This window comes from Protopterus annectens, chromosome 2.part1 (assembly GCF_019279795.1).
Source record: "Protopterus annectens isolate FY-2018-M chromosome 2.part1, PAN1.0, whole genome shotgun sequence".
NCBI lineage: Eukaryota > Metazoa > Chordata > Ceratodontiformes > Protopteridae > Protopterus > Protopterus annectens.
In genome coordinates, this window is record NC_056729.1 from 512,611,639 (window position 1) to 512,637,567 (window position 25,929).

Here is a 25,929-nt window from a genome sequence, read left to right on the forward strand (position 1 = left end):
ATCCAGTTGCTCTCTTGCAGGTACGGAAGGATGGACTGTAGTGTGACCATCCGGAATTTTTCTTTGGCAACTGACAGGTTCAGGGTAGATAGGTCCAGGATGGGACTCAAGTCCCCCATTTTCTCTGGCACCAAAAAGAACCTGGAGTAGAAGCCCAATCCAGACTGATCTGGGTGGACTGCTTTTGATTTATGTTTTGGTTTTGATGTCTCGTTTTCCTAGCAGCTTGGAAATTTCCTGTGCTCCCTTTGTGTGGGTGGTATGGTTCATAGGTTGGCCGGGTGGTGTTTGGGAGGAACCACAAAGGGGAGAGAGTATCCACTAAATATGATCTGAAGCACCCAGCAGTCTGATGTTACGGACTCCTTTGCCACCTGACTGCCTCTAGAGTAGAGTAGTAGGACAACCGCTCAGGGTTACTGTCCAGGCCTGTTCGAGACCCAAAATTCCTCGGACCCCGTCTGCCTCTGGGCTGGCATCCATTCTGTCTCCCTCTGCCTCTGGGGAAAGAACAGCCCTGAGTGTTCCGGGAATACTGTGACTTCCAGAACCACATCATCTTGGCCCGCTCTGATTCTGGGAAAAGGAACTTTGAGGGTTCGAAAAGAAGGTTCCGACGGCAGACAGTGTCTTCCCGTCCTTCTGATTCTGGACTAAAGTCTCTTTGATGGTATTACCGGAGAGTAGAGCAGTCATAAGGGGAATTGGCAAAGAAAGTACAGTTGTGTACCTACCATAAATGTAGATGTTAGAGTGCATTCACTGTTGCAGTTATTACAATTGGGTTATCCTGCTGGCAGGCTACCCGCAGTCGGCCTGAGTTCCAAAGTCTAGGTCCGGCGTCGGTTACTGTCGCCTCCTCCCGGACATCAGTGCGCCAGGGGTATAAAAGATGCAGCCGACGCCATTTTCTTCAGTTTTTCTTGCCCCAGATGTCAGGTGCCCCTAAAATGGTAGGCCCACTAATGCCAAAAAGCATGCATAACCAAAAATCAACTTTTCTGTCATCTACAAGCAAATACACCACATAGGTTGTATAGAATAGAGAAGTACAGATAAGTCCCAGCAAGGAAAAGGGGGATGGAGGGAGGGTAACCTGGACTGTAACAGTGAATACATTAACACCTACATTTATAGTAGGTACACAACTGTACTATATTCATCGTGTTTCACTGCTGCAGTCATTACAATTGGGTTGAATCCCAAAGCTATGGTTAGGAGGCTGGTGCTAAATAGGATTAGGAGAGGCTATCAGGCCCTGCAGAACTGCAGTGGCAAAGCCTGCCCTGGATTTAGAATAGAGAGGTAAGTGATAGTGCTTTGTAAAAGTATGCACTGAACTCCAAGTTGCAGCCTCTAAGATGTCTTTGGATTGGTACTCCTCTGAGGAAGGCTGCTGAAGTGGCTGCTGCGCTGGTGGAATGTGGCCAAATGCCCTTAGGCACTGATTTGCCATGCTGTGAATAGCAGAAACAAATGCAGTGGCCTATCCACTTTGAAATCGTCTGCTTTGAGATAGGCTTTCCTTGTAATCTTGCAGCATATGCTACTAGAAGTTGTTCAGTCTTTCTGAAAGCTTTGGTTCTGTCCAAGTAGAAGCGTAGCTGTCTGCGAATGTCCAAAGAATGCAGAAGTCTCTCACCCTTATTCTGTGGGTTTGGGTAAAAAGGTAGGCAAGTTAATTGTTTGGTTAAGGGCCACACTGTTCACTACCTTAGGCATAAATGAAGGGTTTGTCCCTCAGAGAAACCCTGTCAGGATGGAAAATGATAAAAGGTTCCACAGCCATGAGTGCCTGTAACTCTGAGACTAGTCTAGCGGAGGTTATTGCTAGAAGCAGAGCTGTTTTCCAGGATAAGAATTTTGTATCAGCTGCAGAGGCTGGCTCAAAAGGAGGCAGTGTAAGTTTTTCCAAGAAACAGCTGAGGTCCCATGCAGGTATTGGTGCCCTCCTTGGGGGTCTTATGTTTTTGGCCCCACTGAGGTACTGCCTTAGTAATGGATGAGAAAAAATAGGTGGTTCTGTATGGTTTATTTGTGTCTTTCGGCTTTTCCTGGTTAGGGGTCGCCACAGTGGAACTCCGGTCTGCTAATGATTGGCAGTTGCTTTTTACGTACTGGCTGGCCAGGCGTGACGCACAACCTTCAACGAAGGTACGCCCATTCACACATGTCTCCACGCAGAAGACGCTCTAGCTGAGAATTGAACCGGACAGCATCTTACTGTGAAGCGACAACGCTACCGCAGCACCACCACCGAGGTCTGGCAGAGGCATGAATTTTAATGGATGAAAAGGAAAGGCCTTTATCCAGCATCTCAGTTAAGTATTGCAAAATCTGAGGAATATTTGGAACAGTCTTGTCAAAACCTTGTGCCTGGTTCCAAGCACAGAATCTCTTCCATTTTTCTGCATAAGATTTTCTGGTGCTAGGCCTCCTGGCCTGCAAAATAACACCCATAAATGCTTTAGAAAGAGGTGTGTCTTGAATGTCTACATTATCTGCCATGCTGCCAGGTTTATGGTCCTGAGTTGGCTGTGCAGTATCTGTCTGTCTTGTTGAGTCAATAAGTGAGGAATTTGAGGTAGTGTCCGAGCTGGGCATTGGGACAAGCTCTTTAGGATTGGGTACCAGTGCTGGCGGGGCCAGTCTGGGGCAATCGATCATTTTTGGCCTCTCTTGTCTGACCTTGAGGAGTACCTTGGTGAGGAGAGGCAGAGAAGGAAAGGCATACACTGTTAGGTTTTTCCAGCTGAAAGACAGAGAATCCACTTTCCATGCTTGCTTGTGATAAGTCCTTGTGCATAATCTTTGTAGTTGGCAATTGTGAGGAGAGGCAAATAGGTCTATGTCCGGGCATCCCCAGTTCCTTGTTATCATGCTGAAGACTTGCGGATCCAATTTCCACTTGTGGAGATCCATTAGGTTTCTGCTTAGTTCGTCTGCCAGAGTATTTATCCTTCCTGGCAGGAATTGTGCTTGCAGATGTACTTGGTAAGTCAATGCTGTGTCCCACAAGTTCATGGCTAGTCTGCAGAGGGGGTAGGAATGTGTGCCCCCTTGCTTATGTACCACATGACTGTGGTATTGTCCGTCTTTATCAGTAGTTGTCCTGGATGTTGTAGATCCTTGAAGGCTGTCAGGGCATTTAGAAAGTACAGTTTTGTACCTACCATAAATGTAGATGTTAGAGTGCTAATACAGCTGCAGTCATAACAGATGGGTTCTCCTGCCGTCAGGCGGGTCCTCGGTCGGCCGAATTCCAAAGTCTAGGTCCGGCGTCGGTTGTCGTCATTTCTTCTCCGACGTCAGTGCGACAGGGGTATAAAAGAACCAGCAGACGCCATTTTCTTCAGTTTTTCTTGCCCCAGATGTCAGGTGCCCCCAGAAGGAAGGCAATACATACATTTATGTAATAAAGCAATGCAATATAATCAAAATACAGTAGTTGCAAGCAAATAGGAGGCGTTAGCCAATAGGCCTGTCCCAAGAGGGGAAGGAGGGAGGGAAACCTGGACTGCAGCTATATTAGCACTCGAACATCTACATTTATGGTAGGTACAAAACTGTACTATGTTCATCGTGCATACAGCTGCAGTCATAACAGATGGGTAGAATCCCAAAGCTAAGAAAGGGGTGGTAGGCACTAAGTGGAACTAGGAGGAGCCAGGATGCCCTGCAAGACTGCAGTGGCAAAGCCTGCTCTAGTTTTGGAGTATAATGGTAGGTGGTAGTGCTTGGAGAAGGTATGCACAGAACTCCAAGTGGCTGCTTCCAAAATATCTTTGGTAGGAACTCCTCTGAGGAAAGCTGCAGAGGTAGCTGTGGCCCTTGTGGAGTGAGATCTGATGCCTGCAGGTACAGTTTTACCATGAAAAGAGTAACAAATGCGTATGCAGTGGGCTATCAATTTTGGGATTGTCTGTTTGGAAATTGGCTTCCCTTGAGCTCCTATAGCATAGGACACAAACAGCTGTTCTGATTTTCTGAAAGGCTTTGTTCTGTCCAAATAATAACGCAGCTGTCTGTGGATGTCCAAGGAATGTAGTAGTCTCTCCCATTTGTTTTGAGGATTAGGGTAAAAGGTAGGTAAGTGGATAGCCTGATTCAAAGCTACCCTGGATACCACCTTTGGCATAAAGGACGGGTTGGTTAGTAAGGAAATTCTGTCCTGATGGAAGATGATGAAAGGCTGCACAGCCATGAGGGCTTGTAGGTCCGATACCCTGCGAGCTGAGGTGATAGCCAGAAGGAAAGCTGTTTTCCAGGACAAATATTCCAAATCTGTTGAGGCAGCTGGTCAAAAGGAGGCAAGGTCAGCTTTTCTAGAATGAAACTGAGGTCCCAAGCAGGTATTGGTTGTTTCCTTGGGGGTTTTATATTCTTAGCCCCTCTGAGGAACTGTCTTAAGAGGGGGTGAGAGAATAAAGGTGGATCAGTGTTGTATTCTGCAGAAATGGCTGAGGCATGGATTTTGATGGAGGAGAATGAAAGTCCACTGCTTAGCAGCTCAGCTAGATACTGTAATATTTGAGGTAAGTTCAGTTTTCCAGGATTCTGGCCCTTTTTCTCATTCCAGGCACTAAACCGTTTCCATTTTGCGGAGTAAGCTTTTCTAGTAGACGGCCTTCTGGCCTCCAAAATGACATCCTGCACCTCCTTGGAGAGTAGGGTCTGTTGTGATGTTAAGGTATCTTCCATGCGGCCAGATTGAGTGTTTTCAGCTGACTCTGAAGAGTTTTGAAGCTGTGCTGAGTCAGAAGAAGAGGCATTAGAGGTAGGGTCCATGGTGGGGAATGCGTAAGGCTCCTCAGGAGTGGGTACCAGTGCTGTCTTGGCCAGTCTGGAGCAATGAGAATCATCTTTGGTCTGTCTGCTCTGGTTTTTAACAGAACTTTGGGCAGCAGAGGAAGAGGTGGAAAGGCATAAACCGTCATTGTTGTCCAACTGAAAGAGAGAGCGTCCAACTCTCCAGGCCTGTGGATGAAAAGTCCTTGAGCAGAATTTTGTCAATTGGCGATTTTTGTGGGAGGCAAAGAGATCTATGTCTGGCCTTCCCCATGCTTGAATTACCTCTGTAAAAACTTGAGGATGCAACTTCCATTCGTGTGGATCTGTCATATTTCTGCTTAGGTTGTCTGCCAGCGTGTTTTCCTTGCCTGGCAAGTACTGTGCTTGAAGTTCGATTTGTAATTCCAGAGCCATGTTCCAAAGTGACATGGCCAGCCTGCATAGGGGGGTATGAATGGGTTCCTCCCTGTTTATGTACCACATTACTGTGGTGTTGTCTGTCCTTATCAATAGTTGACCTGGATGTAGAAGGTCTTTGAAAGCTATAACAGCATTTATTACGGCTAGCATTTCCTTTTGATTGATGTGAAGGTGCTTTTCTTTTTGGGACCACTTTCCCTGAATGCACCGATCTGTCATGTGCGCCCCCCAGGCGTAGACCGAGGCATCTGTTGCGATGACTTGATTTGCTTGAGGCTTGCAGAATGGGAGACCTGTGTTTGTTTGGCATGCTTGAGCCCACCACAGAAATTCCTTTTGAAGACATGGAATTAGTGGTATTATTGTTTCCAAACTGTGGCTGTGTTGAGACCATAGGTTTTTCAGGTACCATTGAAGTTTCCTCATATGCAGCTTTGCACATGGGATTAGTAGGATGCAAGATGCCATGAATCCCAGAGCCTGCAGGATTTTCCTTGCAGTCAGCCTGGTGAAATTTGCTAGTTTTCTGAAGTATTGAGTTAGTTGCCCCCATTTCTCTGGCGTGAGGTAGGCCATCTGGGTGTGTGTGTCCAAGTTGGCACCCAGGAAAATTATTTTCTGAGAGGGTATTAGCCTTGATTTCTTTTTGTTGACTGTGTACCCCAGAGAATTCAACAGCATTATTACAAAAGCCAGATGTTTCAGAAGTATGTGCTTGCTGTCCGCTTGGATCAATATGGGTATATTTGTATCCCTTGAAGTCTGCAGTAGGCAATTACTGATGCCAGGCATTTCATGAATACTCTGGGCGTAGTAGATAAGCCAAAGGGCAATGCAGAGAATTGATAATGGGATGAACCTGCAAGAAATCTGAGGTACCTTCTGCAATTTTGTCTGATTGGGACATGCAGGCATGCCTCCTTGAGGTCCAATGTTACCAGCCAAGACTCCTTGCCCAGCATGGGAAGAAGCTGCTGTAATGTGAGCATCTTGAATTTTGGTACGAGTAAAAATGTGTTTAGGATGGATAGGTCCAAAATAGGTCTCCAATCTTTTCCCTTCCTTGGTACCAGGAATAGTCTGGAATAAAAACCTTGACCTTGTTCTTGAGTAGGTACCTCTTGAATAGCTTTCATGTCCATGAGATCTGAAATTTGTCTTTGTGCCTCTGCCCTTTGATTGTGTGGCAGGTTTGGCATGCCTCTCATTTTTGAAGGGTGTGAAAATGGAATCTGTAGCCTCTGTTTATAATGTCCAGGATCCATTTGTCTTTTGTGACAATATGCCAATTTTTCGAAAATAATGCCAGTTTTCCGCCTAAGGGTGCTGCCATTTGAGCCTTGCTTGGCATGCAAAGGGGAAAGTCATTGGGCTTGCTTTCTGAATGGCTGCAAACTATCCTCACCACCTCTTTGTGTAGGAGCTTGCCATTGTTTGCCTCTAAACGATCCTTGAGATTGCCCTCTGCCCCTCGGGCGCCTGTATCTACCTCTTTGGGGTCTGTCCGTGGCTGGAAAGGACCAATTTTTGGAAGGCCAATTTCTACTGAAACGTGGAGCTTGTACATGTAGAAAATCTTTCACTGTTTGCATTGATTTAGCCTTTTCCTCCATTTTCTTTAATACCTCCTCAGCTTTAACACCAAATAATACATCCTTTTGTAGAGGGGCATCTAGTAATTTAGCTTTGACATGATCTTGTAAGGTTTGCTCCTTGAGCCAGGCATGTCTACGTATGACTGATCCTGTAACAGCAGCTCTACACGAGGCCTCGACCATCAAAACCACATTGCAAGGTAGGTTTACCCACTTGTTCTGCACTATGCATCAAATCCTGCAACTCCTTCAAGTCTGGTTGTTCAGGTTGTGACATTTTGCTTCTCAACTGTGACAACAGAAACTGTTGGTACTTTAACATGTGGAACTGGCAGTTTAATGCCCTCATGGTTAAGGTGGCCGAGGTGTACACCTTTTTTCCCCACCTTTCTAAAGATCTGGAATCTCTCTCGGAAGGTAATGGATTTTTAGCAGTGGAGGCCTTAATTCCCTTGGGGCCCTGTGAGATAGTTTCTGGGTCAGCCGCATGACTTTTGTATAAAAATTGGTGTGAGTCACGCACCCGGTAGTACCTGTCAGGCTTGACTGGGGCTGGAGGTAAAGAGTCCGAGTTAAGACAGGCCTCCGAATACACATCATCTAGTATGTCTAAGACCGGAGGTACAGCCAGAGGCCTGTGCTGAGGTAGCAAGAGAAAATCCCTAAGCCTTTTCTTGGAATCTGAGTACTCTTGGTCTTCCCAATGGAAGTGTTCCCTTAATGTATGCAAGGTTTCCCTAAATGAGTAATCCTCTGGGGGGGGGGGGGGAAGAGACAGAGGGAATGGACTCCTCTGCATCAGAATCTTCAAAAGGGGAGTAAGAATGTTCCTGTTCATCAGAGTGCTCTGAAATAATGGAGGCCTGGTCAGAGGAGGGGGATTCTTCCTCCACTCTGGGCCTTTTGTCCGGGGGGGGGGGGTTGAGAACCCCTGATAAGAGTAATTAAATCCTCAGCCATTTTAAGCATCTGTTTTTCAGGCATGGGGCCTGAAGAGGGGCCCTGTGTAGCTTGTCTCTTAGAATGCATGGCTGCTTTAGACTTAGTGAAAGTCTTGATGGAAAAAGAAGAGGAAGGTCTGAAGACACCTTGAGAGGAGGCAGACCTGTCTACATTTTGAGTTTCACCACCAAGAGTGGCTTCGGTATCTGTAGTCGGGGTGTGGGCCGAGGAGCCTGCGACCTCGGGCACAGTAAACACTGCCAATGAAATGTCGTCGGTAGGCAGGGGCTGCGTAGGTGCCTCGCTGAGAACCGGACCACCTGTAGTCGGCTTTGGCGTGGTGTCGGTAAAGGCCGCGGACCTAGTGTGTTGGTCCTTATCTTTGCGTTTTTTAGACAAAACTGGAGTCGGAGTATCCAACGACATAATATAGTTAAATTTTTTGCTAAAATAGTGCTGGGCAAACTCCGCCCGACGCTTAATGGTGCGTTTGTTGAATGTAGCACAAAAACGACAGACCGAGACGTCGTGGTCTGGGCCTAAGCAAGGAATGCAGAGGGAATGAAAATCCTTATGTGGTATTTGCTTCCCACATGAAATACAATTATTAACTTTGTCTGACATCGGTCTGAGGCAAGAAAAGTTTCCCAAACAGGGTACTTAGCTTTCAAGAAGACATCGGTTGCAAAATTTTCATAATTTCAGGAGCTGGCCGACCGGCACTTGCGAACTGCTTCTGCTTCGGGCACCGCGCGGCAAGAAAGACTGAAGAAAATGGCGTTGGCTGGTTCTTTTATACCCCTGTTGCACTGACGTCAGGGAAGAAGCGATGACAACTGACGCCGGACCTAGACTTTGGAATTCGGCCGACCGAGGACCCGCCTGACGGCAGGAGAACCCATCTGTTATGACTGCAGCTGTATGCACGATGAACATCTGCTAGCATCTCTTTTTGATTGATATGTAGATGCATTTGACTTGCACACCATGTGCCTTGAATACATCTTCCTGCCATGTGTGTCCCCAAGGCATAATCTGATGCATCTGTTGTCAATGTCTGCCTGGCTGTGGGTAAGGTGAATGGCTGTCCCGTGTTGTGGTGACAGGCTTTTGCCCACCACCGAAACTCCTGCTGCAGGCAGGGAATGAGGGTAATTATCGTTTCCAGGCTGTGGCAATGTTGAGTCCAAACACTTTTTAGATACCATTGAAGTTTCCTCATATGCAGTCTTGCATATGGAATTAGCAGAATGCAGGATGCCATGAAGCCCAAAGCCTGCAGAATTTTTCTTGCAGATAACTTGGTCTTTGTTGCCAACATTTTGAAATAAGTAGTCAGTTGTCTGCGTTTGTCTGGCATGAGACAAGCCATCTGGGCAGTTGTATTTAAGCTTGCACCCAGGAATATTATCTCGAGAGGGTACGAGTTTTGATTTCTTTTTATTTACTGTGTACCCTAGGCCTGCTAGTAATATTTTTACAAATGCCAGATGCTGTAGTAGAGTGTCCTTGTTCTCTGCTTGAATAAGGCAGTTGTCCAAGTAAGGATATATTTGAATTCCTCTGTCTGCAAAAAGCAATTAATGGTGCCAGGCACTTTGTGAAGATCCTGGGCACAGTAGATAAGCCAAAGGGCAGTGCAGAGAATTGGTAATGTATTGACCCAGCTATAAATCTGAGGTATCTTCTGTATGATTGCCTGATTGGCACATGCAGGTATGCCTCTTTTAGATCTAAAGTCAAAAGCCAAGCCTTCTTTCTCAGCATGGGCAGAAGCTGCTGCAGAGTTAACATTTTGAATTTTGGAATGTCCAGGAATGTGTTCAGCATAGACAGGTCCAGTACTGGTCTCCAGGTTTTTTCCTTTCTGGGCACCAAGAATAGCCTTGAGCAAAATCCTCGTCTCTGCTCTTGCTGTGGTACTTGCTGAATGGCCCTCATGTCCATGAGGGATGAAACTTGTTTTTGTGCATCTGCCCATCGATTGTGTGGCAGGTCTGGCATACCGTTTGGCCTTGGCAGGGTGTAAAAATGGAACCTGTAGCCCTGTGATACGATATTTAAGACCCATTTGTCCTGAGTGATCATGAGCCAATTTTGAGCAAAAAGTGCTAGTTTTCCCCCCAAGGGAGCTGCCAGAAGATAAGTGCTTGGTGCTGGCAGGGGAAAGTCATTGAGACTGTTTCCTCTATGGCTGTGATTTTTCTTCTCCGCTTTTGGAGGTTGAAGCACCCCATTGTTTAGGCATGTATGAGCCTTGGGGCTGTGATCTGCCTCTGGGGTGTCCGTATCTACCTCTTTGTGGTCTGACACTGGAAAGGACCAATTCTTTGCAGGCCAGTTCCTGCTAAATCTGGGAGGCTGTACCTGTAAGAAATCCTTGACTGTTTGCATAGATTTAGCTTTGTCCTCCATTTTCTTCAAAACCTCTTCTGCTTTAACCCCAAACAAGGTATCATGCTGTAGTGGAGCATCTAATAATTTTGCTTTAACATGATCTGGCAGATTCTGTTCTTTTAACCAAGCATGTCTCCTAATGACGGAACCTGTAACAGCGGCCCTGCAAGAGGCCTCTATAGAATCAAAACCACATTGCAAAGTATGCTTTCCTACTTGTTCAGCAGCATGCAATAAATCCTGCATTTGTTTTGTTTTCTGCACATTCTGAATTTGTCAATATTTTTTGTTTAAGAAGAGACATTAGATACTGCTGACATTTAAGCATATGAAATTGACAATTTAAAGCTCTTACAGCCAAGAGCAGAAGCATAAATCTTTTTCCCCCATCTGTCCAGGGCCCTTGAATCCCTATCAGAGGGTATAGGTTTTTTTGCAGTTGACACCTTGACTCCTTTGGGACCCTGAGAGATCGTTTCTGGGTCTGCAGCAGGGTTTTTATACAGAAATGTATGTGAATCAGGAACCATGTAGTATCTGTCTGGCTTAACAGGAGCTGGTGGCAGAGAGTCAGGAGACAGTCCAGACTCTGAAAATACATTATCTACAATGTCTAAAACAGGAGGAATAGCAAGGGGCCTGTGATGAGGTAATAAAAGTAAGTCTCTGAGCCTTTTCTTGGATTCTGAGTAATCTTGGCTCTCCCAGTGGAAAAGGGTTTCCCCAAAAGAATAATCTTCAGGAGGAGAGGCTGAAGGAATAGATTCTTCAGCATCAGAATCCTCATAGGGAGGAAAGGAATATTCCTGGTCAGAAGAGGATTCAGAGGAAATGGAAACCTGATCTGAATATGCATATTCTATCTCTTGCCTAGACCTCTTATCAGGGAGGGGATGGGAACCCCTGATCAAAGTAATTAGGTCTTCGGCCATTTTACGCATCTGTTTTTTGGGCATGGAGGCCTGTCCAGGAGAATGCTGTACTTGTTTCTTTGTCTTTAGAGCTGCTTTAGTCTTTGCCTTTGAAACTGAAGTTGGTTTTACATACAACTGTGTAGGCCTGAAAACACCCTCAGAAGCAGATGCCTGCTCAGCTGCTCCAGACCCATCTGAGGGAATAGTTTCAGAGTGTCCAATACCACGAGTTCCCAGCGGCCTAGTCGGCTCCACGTGGGAGTCGGAAGCGGCCTGTAGCTCTGAGGTAGCGGGCGTCAGGGACTGCGCGAAAGCACCTCACTGAGAACCGGCGAAAGGCGTAGCAGAAGCCTCGTCATCAGTTTTGGACCTCGGGTGCCTGTCCTTTTCTTTGCGCTTTTTATAAACTCCGGTACTCCTTGCCTAGGCCCTGACCATGATGTTGCTAGTTGTCGGTTTTGTGCTAGATTTAACCAATGCACTATTAAGCGTCGGTACAATTTTGCATTTCATTATTTTGGCAGAAGACTTAACTATATAATGCAATTACTAACTTTTACTGACATTGGTAAGGAGCAAGAAAAAGTTTCCCTAACGGGATACTTAGGTTTAGTTGAAGACTTCGGTTCTGAAACTCGAAAATTAAAACTTCAGGAGTCGGCCGACTGGCACTTGCGAACTGCTTCTGGCACCGCATGGCAAGAAAGACTGATGTAATGGAGTCGGCTGCATGTTTTATACCCCCAACGACCTGACATCATGGAAGAAGGGACATCAACCAACGCAGGACCCAAGACTTTGTTAATCAGGCCGACAGAGGGCTACTGTAAGCAGATAACCCAAATGTAATGACTGCAACAGTGAAACACGAAGAACATCTAAATTTAACACTATCAAAATACACCAATCACTATGTTGGGCACTGTGTTCTGTTCTAGATTACAAGATAAAAGTGTGCAACACTCCTGGAAGTAACATGTTTTCCACAAATGCTTCTCATTTTACAACTACAGACCATAGTAAATAAAAAGCTCACTAAACTGAATAAAGTTAACTTAAAAAACTGCTACAGTGCGTGTGAAAAAGCACAATTTCACTCTATTAATTTAGAATTTTTTTTTTTTTAAAAATCTTAGGAAAAAAAAAAAAAAAAAGACTGCCTCAACATTAACAATTACATGGCGTTAGGAATCAAGAGTTAGACAGCATGATCCAATGACTGGATTCAGAGCAACAAAAAGGAGCAGAAAAGATTTAAATTGTAGTCAGAGTTACTCCAGCTTCAGGTTTGCTGGCTCAGATGGAACCAGGTGTGTGTGAGGGCCTCAACGCTTTGATCAGAAGGAACCAGAGGTGGGTGAGGGGCTCAATGCTTTCATCACTAAGTGTTAACTAATACGGAGGTCAGCAGTTGGGATTCCAAAGGTTTGAACAAAATCAAAATTGAGAAATAAAAACTGAGGTGCAGCTATCAGCACAGTCTTTGATCTAGCAAGTATCCATGATATTTCAAAGTTGTTAGTAAAGGATGTTAAATATTTCAATAATACACACACAAACATTAATACTTACTTTGCAGTAACCTTCAATTACTTCCTTCTGCTTCTCTGTTCGTTTCAACATATCAGAGAAAGATTTTTCAAGGGCATTCAGTTCAGCTACAGCCTGACGTTTCTCTGCTTGCAGTTTCTTTATCTCAGCAGTGGTACTTTCTTTCTGTTTTAGGTAATCCTCTAGAAAACATACAAAATTAAAAAAAATAAGACAAAAAGCAAACAGTACACCAGAGATACACTGTAATAAAGGTTGGAAACAAAGCACAACTGTGTTAACAACTGCAGCTGTTCAAGTGCATTCACTGCTGCAGTCTCAGGGGAATATCCTGCTTGGGGGTGGTCCGACTTTCAAAACAGTATCTTTCCCCAGTGGCTTTTGGCAGACTTCCTCCCACCTACTGGTGATGTAAGAGGGGTGCCAGCCAAACCAATCTTTCCTACCCTGGCTGGACATGAAGCCTCCCTCCAGAGCATTAATAAGCCAAAAAAGGGAGTACTTCCCTGAAAACATCCACTCAGGTGGCACCAATCTTCCTCTCAAAGTTTGTGCAAGTCCATGGAAGGAAGAGTCTGAAAGAAATGTGAGGCAGGTGAATAGCAAAGTAATATAGGATACTCACACTGGCACCAGGATGCACCAGAAGGATGACAGAAGCAATGACAGGAGAGAATATGGACTGCCACAGTGAATTTACTCAAACATCTACAATTACTGGAGTTTTCCAGCACAACTGTTGTATGTTCACTGTAATACACTCTGTAGCAGTCCTTATTAATGGGATGACGCCCAAAAAAACTCTGCCGGAGGGTGATTGGTTAGCCCCAAGCTTTTTAGGAAAGCACATTTTTGCAGTACAGCAAATGCAAACCCTGCCCTTGGTTGCAACAGGACAGAGGCCCAATTAAGCTGTTTTTAAAATCGAGTGGCTACTTATCCTTATGAGGAATGCTGTGGGCCCTAGTTGGTGCAAGTCGCTCTAATGGCATTTTCTTAAATGCATCCCCCTCCCTGCCTTTCGCAAAACACACAAACATTTGCTCTCATTTTCTGTTTTTTTTTTTTTTGGTTCAAATGAAATCTCTGCATGTCCAAACAATGCAATGTTCATTTCCAATTATTCAGGGGTTTAAGGAAAACCACGAGGTAGTGGTGAATGGATAGACTTAAGGAAATCTTAGTCAATACTTCTGTCGTGAATGAGGGTCTGGTGTGAAAGGACACCCTGCCCTTGTGTGCGTGTGTTTGTGGAGGAGGGGGATCAAATACAACACTCTATGGACATCAGTGTTTGTAATTCTGAGATTCTTTCAGCAGATGCCACAACTAACAGACTACCTACCAAAGGCAAGCACTGAGGTATACAAAACAGCTGGCTTAAAGGTAGCCAAGGATTAGCTTCTGTAATAAACGCGTTGATGTTCCATGTTAGATTAAGGTATCTTCTGCGTGGTCATCAAAGGAGCAACATTTCTTTTAATAATTGTTTCAATGATAATCAAATACAAAGAAAGGTCCAGAGGTAAGTGGGCTGAAAAGTACAGTTTTGTACCTACCATAAATGTAGATGTTCGAGTGTATACACTGCTGCAGTCATTACACTTGGGTTATCCTGCCGTCAGGCGGTTCCCCAGTCGGCCTGAGTTCCAAAGTCTTGATCCGGCGTCGGTTGCTGTCACCTCCTCCCCGACGTCAGTGTAACAGGGGTATACAAGATGCAGCCAATGCAATTTTCTTCAGTTTTTCTTGCCCCAGATGTCAGGTGCCTCTAAATAGGTAGGCAATTCCAATTACTAATAAAATATACATAAGAAAAGCAAAAAACAACTTACAGTTACCAGCAAATACTCCCCAAAGGTAGTAAGGGTAGAAGCCATAGGTACGTACCAGCCAGTAAGAGGGGAAGGAGGGAGGGTAACATGGACTGCAGCAGTGTATACACTCGAACATCTACATTTATGGTAGGTACAAAACTGTACTATGTTCATCGTGTTACACTGCTGCAGTCATTACACTAGGGTAGAATCCCAAAGCTGAGGTAGGGTGGCTGGTTGTATAATGCATTAGGGGTGGCTATAAGGCCCTGCAGCATTGCAATGGCGAAGCTAGCTCTGGATTTAGAGTATAGAGGCAGATGGCAATGCTTGGTGAACATATGTACAGAACTCCATGTTGCTGCTTCCAAAATATCCTTGGGTAGGTACTCCCCTGAGTTTGGCAGTTGAAGTAGCTGTTGCCCTGGTGGAGTGAGATCTAATGCTGCTAGGTACAGGTTTTCCATGGTATGTGTAGCAGAAACGTATACAATGTCCTATCCATTTTGAAATAGTCTGTTTTGAAATGGCTTTTCCCTGTGCTCCTGCAGCATATGCTACCAATAATTGCTCAGATTTTCTGAAAGCTTTGGTTTTGTCCAAGTAGAAGCGTAACTGCCTGTGAATGTCCAAAGAGTGCAGTAGTCTCTCCCCTTTATTCTGTGGTTTAGGATAAAAAGTTGGCAGGTGAATAGTTTGGTTTAGAGCCACACTGGATACCACCTTTGGCATAAATGTAGGGTTAGTTCTTAAAGACACTCTGTCCTGGTGGAAAATGAGGAAAGGTTCCACTGCCATTAGTGCCTGTAATTCTGAAACTCTTCGTGCTGATGTTATTGCCAGGAGCAGAGCAGTTTTCCAAGATATATATTTTAATTTTGCTGTGTTAGCTGGCTCAAAAGGAGGTAAAGTTAGTTTTTCCAAAATAAAGTTGAGGCCCCAAGTTGGAGAACATGCTCTACAGGGCGGTCTTATGTTTTTAGCCCCTCTGAGGTACTGTTTTAACAGAGGATTAGAAAAAATTGGTGGATCCGTGTTGTAATGAGCAGAGATGGCAGAGGCGTGAATCTTGATGGATGAGGAGGAGAGGCCTTTGCCCAGCATCTCAGTTAAGTATTGTAGTATCTGAGGAATGTTTGGGACAAGGGGGTCAAGGCTGTGAGCTTGGTTACAGGCACAGAATCTCTTCCATTTATCCAAATAGGCTTTTCTGGTACTAGGCCTTCTGGCCTCCAGAATCATCTTTGGCTCTTCTTGCCTGGCTTTTATGAGTACCTTTGGCAGGAGAGGTAGTGGTGGGAAAGCGTATACTTGTAGGTTCTCCCAGCTGAATGAGAGGGCATCCACTTTCCATGCTTGTGGATGGTAACTCCTTGTGCAGAATTTTTGTAGCTGGCAGTTTACTGGGGATGCAAACAGATCTATGTCCGGGCTCCACCATTTCTGTGTTATCATTCTGAATATTTGTGGATTCAATTCCCATTCGTGGGGATCCATGATGTTTCTGCTTAAGTGGTCTGCCAGTGTGTTTTTCTCTCCTGGCAGGAATTGTGCTTGCAGATGAATTAGAAGTTATGTACTCACCATAACGTTCCATCTGAGTAGGTACTTCATTTGTCTGCAACCTGTGGGTCTCGGATCCGACCGGCAGCTTTCCCAAGCTTCAAGATCTGAGCTCCTAGCTCCTCCCCTCTACCCATAATCCCCTGTCACCACCACACTACCTCAGATCGGTTTTGCTGTATCACCTGGTAAACCTGTAATAAACAGGTTCAGTTATTCTCAAGAATCATAAATGATCCTAGAAACCCGATACAGGTTAGGGGGAAGGCAGGGGGGATGGTTGCAGACAAATGAAGTACCTACTCAGATGGAACGTTATGGTGAGTACATAACTTCTAAATCTGAAGTAGTTACTTCATTTGTTCTGCAGCCTGTGGGACAGAGTCCCCAGCTACCTAAACAAAGAAACCTGGGTGGCCTATGGAAGGATATTCCGAAGCACAGCGGAGCCAAAGGACGCCCTGCTTCTAGATATCATGTCCAGCTTATAATAAGAAATAAACGTATGAGCAGAAGACCAAGTGGCTTCTGAACATATGTCGTCCAACAACATCCTGGACCAGAAGGCTGCAGAAGTTGCGATGGACCGTGTGGAATGTGCACGAATTTTAAATGGGGTTGTTTTGCCCGATGCCTTGTAAGCCTGAGAAATACATTGACAAATCCAATTAGCCAGTGTCACTTTGGAGATAGGTTTTCCCATGGATGAACGAGCAAATGACACAAACAGTTGATCAGCCTTACGAACATCTTTGGTCCTGTGCAGGTAAAAACGCAACTGTCTATGTACATCTAGTGTATGCAACATGTATACTCCCTTATTTTGAAAATTCTTGAAAAACACTGGCAGATTGATAGTCTGATTGATATTTGCCACAGATGCCACTTTTGGTAAAAAAGATGGGTTAGTCCTGAGAGACACACTGTCATTGTGAAAAATAAGATAGGGAGGTTTCATACACAAAGCTTGGAGCTCTGAAACCCTTTTAGCAGAAGTTATGGCTACCAAGAATGCTGTTTTCCAGGACAGAAAATTAAGAGGTACAGAAGCTGCAGGTTCAAAAGGAGGTTTCGTTAAGGCTTGCAGAACAAAGGTAAAGTCCCAAGGGGGAGTCACGGATTTCACAGGTGGCTTGAGAAGAAAACTCCACGCAAGAATGTCTTATACAATTTTGTAGACGCTAGGGATCCTAATCCGTCTCCCACATGAAAATGGGATATTGCTGCCAACTGTACTTTCACTGTTGATGCACTGGCCCCTTGTTCAAATATCATGGCCAAAAAATCCAAGACTGTAGGAATCGGAACAGTAAAAGGGTTGAGACCCTGGCTGTTAGCCCAGATAGAAAATCGTTTCCACTTGCTATTATAGATTTTCCTGGTGGACGGTTTTTGAGCTGCTACCAGAATAGTTTTCACTGGTGACGAGATAACGGGAGTCCTTGCCATTAGTGGAAATGGATCAACCAAGCCGCGAGCTTGAGGTTTACCAGGTTCGGTGTTGGGCACCCTGTTGGGCGCGAGATCAGATCTGGAATGGGATCCAGGATTAAAGGGGAGGACAGACCGTGAGACCGCAGGTATGGAAACCAGATTTGACGAGGCCAGAATGGGGCTATGAGGATAATTGTGCTCCCCAACCGTGCGGCTTTCTGAATGAACTTCGCCATGAGTGGAAGCAGAGGATAAGCAGAGTAGACCGGGAGGCCAAGCATGAATCAGAGCGTCTCTGGGGCTCTCCCCTTCTGGGGGAAGAATTGCGAAGAACTCGCTGCATTTTGTGTTTTGGGGAGTAGCAAACAGATCACAGCGAGGCCAACCCCACTTGTGGAAAATTTCCTTCGCAACTTTCGGATTGAGACACCACTCGTAAGGACTGAGAATTACTCGACTCAATTTGTCCGAAAGGATGTTGGATCGTCCCGGAATGTGCGTTGCTATCAGAAAGCGGTTGGTGGATATCGCCCATTCCCAAACTCTCATGGCTTCTCGACAAAGAGGGTAGGATCTGGTTCCCCCTTGTTTGTTTATATACCAGACCACTGACTTATTGTCTGTCTGTATTGCAATCGCTCCTAGAGGTAGAAGGTCTTGGAGAGCCTGCAACGCTAGAAGCACTGCCCTCATCTCCAGAACATTTATGTGCAAGGCGGTCTCCGACAAGGTCCACGTACCTTGAACGTTTCTGCCCAAACAATGCCCCCCCCACTCTAGGTGAGAAGCATCCATGGTTAACGTGGCCTGGGGAGGGGGAATCATAAAGGGTCTCCCTTGCCCGAGTTCTGGGGAGTGAAGCCACCAAAGGAGGGATTCCCTGCAAACCCTGCTCAGGGGAATGGGAGTATTCAATGGATGGTGTAACAGTGACCATTGAACTTGGAGTGTCCACTGTAATATACGCATCCTTAGGTGAGCATGGAGAGAGAGGCCGATAGCCGCTGCCATCGAGCCTAGTGCTCTCGGGACTAACTCCGCCGGCAGAGCTTTGGTGCGGAGAACATCTTGGAGTGAGAGGCTGGACAGCCTGTCCGAGGTCAAGAAGGCCCGAGAAGATCGGGAATCTAGCCTGGCTCCTATGAAATCTAATGCTTGCACAGGATGAAGAAAAGACTTCAGTATGTTGACTGAAATGCCCAAGCTGTCGGCAAGAGACAGAACATAGTCCCTCGCGATACAAAGTTGATGCCTGTTGGTTGCTGAGAGGAGCCATTCGTCTAGGTACAGAAAGACCCTTATGCCCTGAAGGCTCAGGTGGGCCGCAACCACTGCCATGACTTTGGTGAACACCCTGGGGGCTGAGGCGAGTCCGAACGGAAGGACCCTGAACTGGTAATGACTGGCCCCTAGCCAGAAGCGGAGGAACCTCCTGGACTGTCTGCCCATTAGAATGTGGTAGTATGTGTCCTTGAGGTCTATAGAGCACATCCAGTCGTTCTCCTGCATTAAGGGGAGAATAGATTGTAGAGTGACCATCCGGAACCTTTCTTTGGGGACAAACATGTTCAGGGCGGACAAGTCTAGAATGGGTCTGAGGTCCCCTGTCTTTTTTGGCATTAAAAAGAACCTTGAGTAGTAGCCCGATCCGGATTGGTCTGGGGGGACCCGCTGGATGGCTCTTTTTCCTAACAAATTTGAAATCTCTACGGTCGCCGCCTCTCTTTGATTGGGTGGGACATCAGGGAGGCGACCACCTGAGGGAGGACGAAATAGGAAGGGAATGTTGTAGCCTCTGGATATAATTCGGAGCACCCATCAATCGTTCGTGATGGACTCCCACATTGACAAGTGCTTCGTTAAACGCCCCCCGACTGCCTCCAGAGCTGGACAGTCGGGTAAGCCCTCAGGGCTGCTGCGCGGGTCTCTTGGAAAAAGGCTCCCTAGACCCGAAGTTACGCGGTACCCCTCTGCCTCTGGGCAGACGTCCACCCTGCCCCCCTCTGCCTCTGGAGGGCGCAGAGTCCAAAGCTGGATAGGATTGCTGAGACTTGCAGAACCACAGCTTCTTTTGCCCCCTCTGATTCCTTGAGAAGGAACATTGGGGGCTCGAATAGCGGACTCAGACGGCAGACGTCTTCCCGTCCTTCTCGCTTTGGACTAGTGTATCGCATACGGTCTTGCCAAAAAGCCGTCAAAGGGTGCGTTCGCGAAGGACGCCTTGAAAGGTTCCGCGAAATTACAAAGGCGGAGCCAGGCGTGGCGTCACAAGACAACACCTGCCCCCTGGCCCTTGCGGCTCCTTCCGTAGCATAAGACAGTAGCCGCATGGACGTATTTGAGATGGACTTGAATGTGGCCATAGGAGTCGAGAACATGGTTTTGTCCTCGACCGACATGGACTCTGGTGGAGCTGCAGGGTATTCCTTGATCAAATCCCGTTGCAGCCTGATGACATGCGCCATATAATTCAGCGCCCTCACAGAGAAGGTTGCAGAAGCAAAGGTCCGCTTCCCTATACGGTCCAGCGCCCGGGACTCCTTGTCCGGCGGGTGGAACATGGAGCTCTCCTGGGAGAGTTCTCTCTTAGTGGCAGCAGCCACCAACATGGCATCAACTGGAGACCCTTTAGCCCAAGCCTGCCTATCTGAAGGGGGGCTAAGAATTTTATCCGGCCGGCGTGGGATAAACTCCACGGTGTCGTGCTCCTTCCAAGCCCTGGTAGTCAGGAGATCTACCAGAGGATCTTCCGGTGGGGACACCCAGGAGGTAGATGGGCCCGCTTCAAATGCCTCCGGAAATACGGACTCATCCGAGGAAGGTTTTTGGGCAGACCCCCCCCACCCAATACGCAACATTTCCATGATGTCTCCAAAGGAGACATCCTCGGGGGGTGACCTTGGGAACCTTCCCTTTCCTCCAAGTCCATATCTGTGGTGACGGACTCGGGGGAGTCCATGTGCCTCCTTTTACACATCCATTTACGAGGCACCTCTTCTGTGGGACTATCAGAAGAGGGCTCAACGGCCTCTTGTTCCTCCGAGGGAACCAACTGGAGGGTCTGAGCAGGCTGTCCCGATGGAAGGATGATGGAAGGTAGACCCGTATGCAGTGAGGGAGCGGAAGAATCCAAAGCCCGGGTCGGGGACCTGGAAGACCTTGACAGTACCCTCTCCACTACCTCGAACGCCGAGGGAGAACTACTCTCTTCCGGCCCCGAGAGCAGTCTCCTGGGCTCCGAGATAGGGATCGGGGTCAGAGCCGAAGCCATCGGATCCGAAAGGGAGGTGCTCTCCGACATAGGAGGTGCCGAAGAGGCACCCGCTCCCACGGATCCGACGCCTGGCCCCGAGAACTCGGATCAGAGATACTCGTGGGTATGGTCGGCGTCGAGAAGGCTTGGGCCACCGGCGTCGACAAAACCCCGGCTACGAAAGGGTATGGATCCGAAGACTCCAAAACCCGGATCCAGGTTGAAGGAGAAATCGGGGCAAATATTGAAGCTGCACCCCCCCCCCTGTGGGGGGGGGGGGCAAGAGCACCCCCATCTGCATTTGGGTCTGCAGAAACCGATGCATCATCCTGTCCATATCGGTGTCAGAGAGACCTAGTAGATCTAGAGGCGGTCGTAGAGGTGGGCCTGGAAGGCCGCCTCGACGACCTCGAGGGTGATCGGAGCTCCTCCTCTGGCGAGAAGGAAGGGGATCGGAGCAGAGAAGGAGAAGGTCCGGACACCCTCGGGGGCGATTTAGCAGTCTTCGATGGCGGAGCCGAGGGATGAGGCTCGGCTCGCCTCTTGTGTCGGTGCTTCTCCCTGTGCTTTTCCCTAGAAGGAGAAGACTGAACTTCCCTCGTACTCAAGGCAACAGTGGGAGGTTGAGCCCCAGCATGAGTCAAGGGTGCCGAAGCTACCTGGGCAGCCTGCACCTTGGAGGGAGAGGAGGAAGGGGCCTCCTCCGGGGGAAGCAATCCCGCCAGAATAAGCCTGTTCCTCCTGTCCCTCACAGCCCGGGGGTTGAAGGCTGCGCAAACCTGGCAGTCTGAAGACAAATGGGCAACCCCCAGGCATATAAAGCACTGAGTGTGGCCATCAGCTGGGGAAAGCTTATGGCCACACCCAGTGCACTTAGAAAAAATAGCCTTATGGCCTTCGGCCATTTTCCTAACACACACACTCACACGCCCCAAACACCTAGGGGAGGGTTAACTGAACAAAACCCCAATCCCGAAAATAAAAAAGGGCAGAGAAACACTCTCTCAACACACTCTTTTTTTTAAATTTGTCGAAAATTTAAGAAAAAATTAAGAAAAAATTCACTTCCCTGCTACTAAGCTCAGGAGCTCTTCTCAGGATGCTTGTGATCAAGCCGCGGCAAAAATGATCTGGGGTAGTGTGGTGGTGACAGGGGATTATGGGTAGAGGGGAGGAGTTAGGAGCTCGGATCTTGAAGCTTGGAAAGCTGCCGGTTGGATCCGAGGTCGGATCTGAGACCCACAGGTTGCAGAACAAGTGAAGTAACTACTTCAGATCTTGAAGGTTTATAGCTGTGTTCCACAAGGTCATGGCTTGTTTGCATAGGGGGTAGGAGCGAGTGCCCCCTTGCTTATTTATGTACCACATAACTGTGGTGTTGTCTGTCTTTAGCAGTAGTTGTCCTGGATGCAGCAGGTCCTTGAAAGCTATAAGGGCATTTTGTACAGCTAGCATCTCTTTCTGATTGATGTGAAGATGCCTTTGTTCTGTGGGCCACGCGCCCTGAATACATTTGCCTGCCATGTGTACTCCCCAGGTGTAATCCGATGCATCTGTTGTCAGTGTTTACCTGGCTATGGGTTGTGTAAAAGGCTGTCCCTTGTTGAGGTGACAAGCTTGAGCCCACCATTGAAACGCCTGTTGAAGGCAAGGGATTAGTGGTATAACTGTTTCCAAACTTTGACAGTGTTGAGACCATACATTCTTTAGGTACCATTGTAGCTTCCTCATATGCAGTCTGGCATATGGAATTAGTAGTATGCAGGATGCCATGTAACCCAAGGCCTACAGAATTTTTCTTGCAGGGAGTTGGGTTTTTGTTGCCATCAATTGAAAGTATTGAGTCAGTTGTCCTTGCTTGTCTGGCGTGAGATAAGCCATCTGGGCCATTGTGCTCAAGCTGGCACCCAGGAATATAATCTCTTGTGAGGGCACTAGTTTTGATTTCTTTTCGTTTACTGTGTACCCCAGGCAACTTAACTTTTTTCAAACGCCAGACGCTTTAGAAGAATGTCCTCGCTCTCTGCTTGAATCAGGCAGTCGTCCAGGTATGGATACATTTGAATTCCTTTCTGTCTGCAAAATGCAATTACTGGTGCCAGGCACTTTGTGAAGACCCTGGGTGCAGTAGATAAGCCAAAGGACAGTGCAGAGAATTGGTAGTGCATTGAACCAGCTATGAATCTGAGGTATCTTCTGCAGTTTTGTCTGATAGGGACATGCAGGTATGCGTCTTTGAGGTCCAAAGTCATGAGCCAAGCTTTCTTGCCCAACATGGGAAGAAGCTGCTGTAGTGTCAACATTTTGAATTTCGGAACATCCAGGTAAGTGTTTAGAGATGAAAGATCCAGAATGGGCCTCCAGGCTTTGTCCTTTCTGGGTACCAGACAGGGTCTTGAGTAAAATCCTTGTCCTTGCTCCTGTGATGGTACCATTTGATTAGCTCTCATATCCATGAGTGCTGTAATTTGTTTTTGAGCCTCTGCCCATTGATTTGGTGGCAGATTTGGCATTCCTTTTAACCTTGGCAGAGTGTGAAAGTGGAACCTGTAACCTTGAAATACAATGTTGAGAACCCATTTGTCTTTGGTGATCATTTGCTAATTGTGGTAGAAGAGTGCCAGTTTTCCTCCCAATGGGGCTGCCTAGAGGGATTTGTTTGGCAGCTGTAGTGGGAAGTCATTGGAGCTGCTTTTTATATGGTTGGAACCTGTCTTCCCCTTCTTTTTGGCCTGATGCAACCCATTGTCGAGGCCTATAAGGACCTTGTGTTTGACCTCTACCTCTTGGATGACTGTATCGTCCCCTTTGAGGTCTGTCTGTAATTGGAAAGGAACAATTCTTAGTTGGCCAGTTTCTGCTAAATCTAGGAGGATGAACCTGTAAGAAATCCTTCACCGTTTGCATAGATTTTGCCTTATCCTCCATGTTCTTTAATACGCCTTAACTCCAAATAACACATCCTGCTGTAAAGATGCAGCCAATAATTTTGCTTTAACATGATCTGGTAACGTACATTCTTTTAACCAAGCATGTCTTCTAATGACAGAGCCTGTAACTGCTGCTCTGCAGAAGGCCTCTAGAGAATCAAAACCACATTGCAAAGTATGCTTTCCCACTTGTTCAGCTGCATGCAATAAATCCTACATTTCTTTAAAATTAGGAGGATCTGATTCTGGAAGCATTTTTTGTTTTAAATGAGAGAGTAAAAATTGCTGATATTTTAGCATGTGAAACTGGCAATTTAAGGCTCTCATTGCTAAAGTTGCAGACCTATATACTTTCTTTCCCCATCTGTCTAATGCTCTGGAATCTCTGTCAGAGGGAACTGGATTTTTGGCTGAAGCCTTAACTCCTTTGGGTCCCTGAGAAATAGCTTCAGGGTCAGCTACAGGGCTTTTATACAGAAATTGTTGTGAGTCAGGGAATCTGTAGTATCTGTCAGATTTAACAGGGGCTGGAGGTAAGGAATCAGGATTTAAGCTGGATTCAGTATACACATCATCCACAATATCTAATACTGGCGGAATAGCAAGGGGTCTGTGTTGAGGTAATAAAAGGAAGTCTCTGAGCCTTTTCTTGGATTCTGAGTAATCCTGGCCTTCCCAGTGGAAATGCTCCCTCATGGTATATAGGGTTTCACCAAAGGAGTAGTCCTCAGGCGGTGAGGCTGATGGAATTGATTCCTCAGCATCAGAATCCTCATAAGGGGGTAAAGAGTATCCTAGGTCTGAGGATGAATCAGAAGAGATGGACACCTGGTCGGATGAGTCCTAGTCTGCATCTTGTCTAGGCCTTTTATCAGGAGGGGGATGGGACCCCCTGATCAGAGTGATTAGGTCTTTGGCAATTTTGAGCATTTTTTTCTTAGGCATGGAGGCCTGCCCTGGAGAGTGCTGTATTTGTTTCTTTGATTTTAAAGGAGGCTTAGCTGAGGGTTTAATGCTTAACTGAGTAGGTCTGAAGACGACACCCTCTGAAGCTGTGGGTTGCTCAGCTACTCTGGATCCCTCTGAAAGGTTAGTCTCATTTGGCGAATAACTTGTGTCCCCGAAGGCCCAGCCATCTCCATGTGGGAGTCAGAGGCAGCCTGTGGTTCTACAGAAGCGGTCGTCAGGGGCTGCGAAGGTGTCTCGCTGAAAACCGGCGAATGGCCTAGAAGAGGCTTCGGATGCCTATCCTTGTCTTTGCACTTTTTGTGTATTCCGGTCGTCGGAAGTTCCAACGGCATGGTATAATTTAATTTTCTACCAAAACAATGTCGGGCAAAATCAAACAGACGTTTAATAGTGCGCTTGTTAAACCTAGCACAAAACCGACAACCAGTGATGTCGTGGTCTGGGCCTAGGCGTGGGATACAATAGGAATGGAAATCCTTATGAGGTATTTGCTTCCCACAAGAAATACAGTTATTAACTTTTACTGACATCGGTCTGAGGCAAGAAAAAGTTTCTAACGGGTACTTAGCTTTGTAGAAGACTTCGGTTCTGGATTCGGAATGAAAATCTCAGGAGACGGCTGACCGGCACTTGCGAACTGCTTTTGCTTTGGGCACTGCGCGGCAAGAAAGACTGAAGAAAATGGCGTTGGCTGCATCTTCTATACCCCTGTCGCACTGACGTCAGGGAGGAGGCGACAGCAACCGACGCCGGACCAAGACTTTGGAACTCAGGCCGACTGGGGAACCGCCTGACGGCAGGATAACCCAAGTGTAATGACTGCAGCAGTGTAACACAATGAACATCAGCATAAATCTTCTTCTCTTTTAGCTGTTCCTGTTAGAGGTCGCCACAGCGGATCACCTGTTTCCATTTCTTCATGTCCTCTGCATATTGCTCAGTCACACCAACTGCCTGCATGCCCTCTCTCACCACGTCCATAAACCTTATCTTAAGCCTTACTCTTTTTCTCTTACCTGGCAGCTCCATCCTTAGCATCCTTTTCCCAATATACCCATCATCCCTCCTCAGCACATGTCCAAATCACCACAATTTGGCCTCTCTGACTTTGGTCTCCAAACCGTCCAGCCTAAGCTGACCCTCTAATATACTGATTCCTAATCCTGTCCATCTTTGTCACACCCAGTAAAAATCTTAACATCTTTAACTCTGCCACGTTTAGCTCTGACTCCTGCCTTTTTCTCAATGCCACCGTCTCCAACCATACAACATAGCTGGTCTCACTACCCTCTTGTTGACCTTCCCTTTCACTCTTACTGGTACCAGTCTGTCACAAATCACCCGACAAACTTC

At 46.7% G+C, this 25,929-nt stretch overlaps 1 protein-coding gene across 1 annotated transcript in view; it reads right to left on the bottom strand.

Moving 5' to 3' along the window:
* Window positions 1–25,929, bottom strand: part of TACC3 (transforming acidic coiled-coil containing protein 3) — a 1,197,606-nt gene that overhangs the window by 244,915 nt on the left and 926,762 nt on the right. The window contains exon 11 of the mRNA XM_044063460.1: window positions 12,632–12,792. Within this exon, the coding sequence (XP_043919395.1) occupies window positions 12,632–12,792 (161 nt within the window). The remainder of the gene's footprint in view (window positions 1–12,631; window positions 12,793–25,929) is intronic.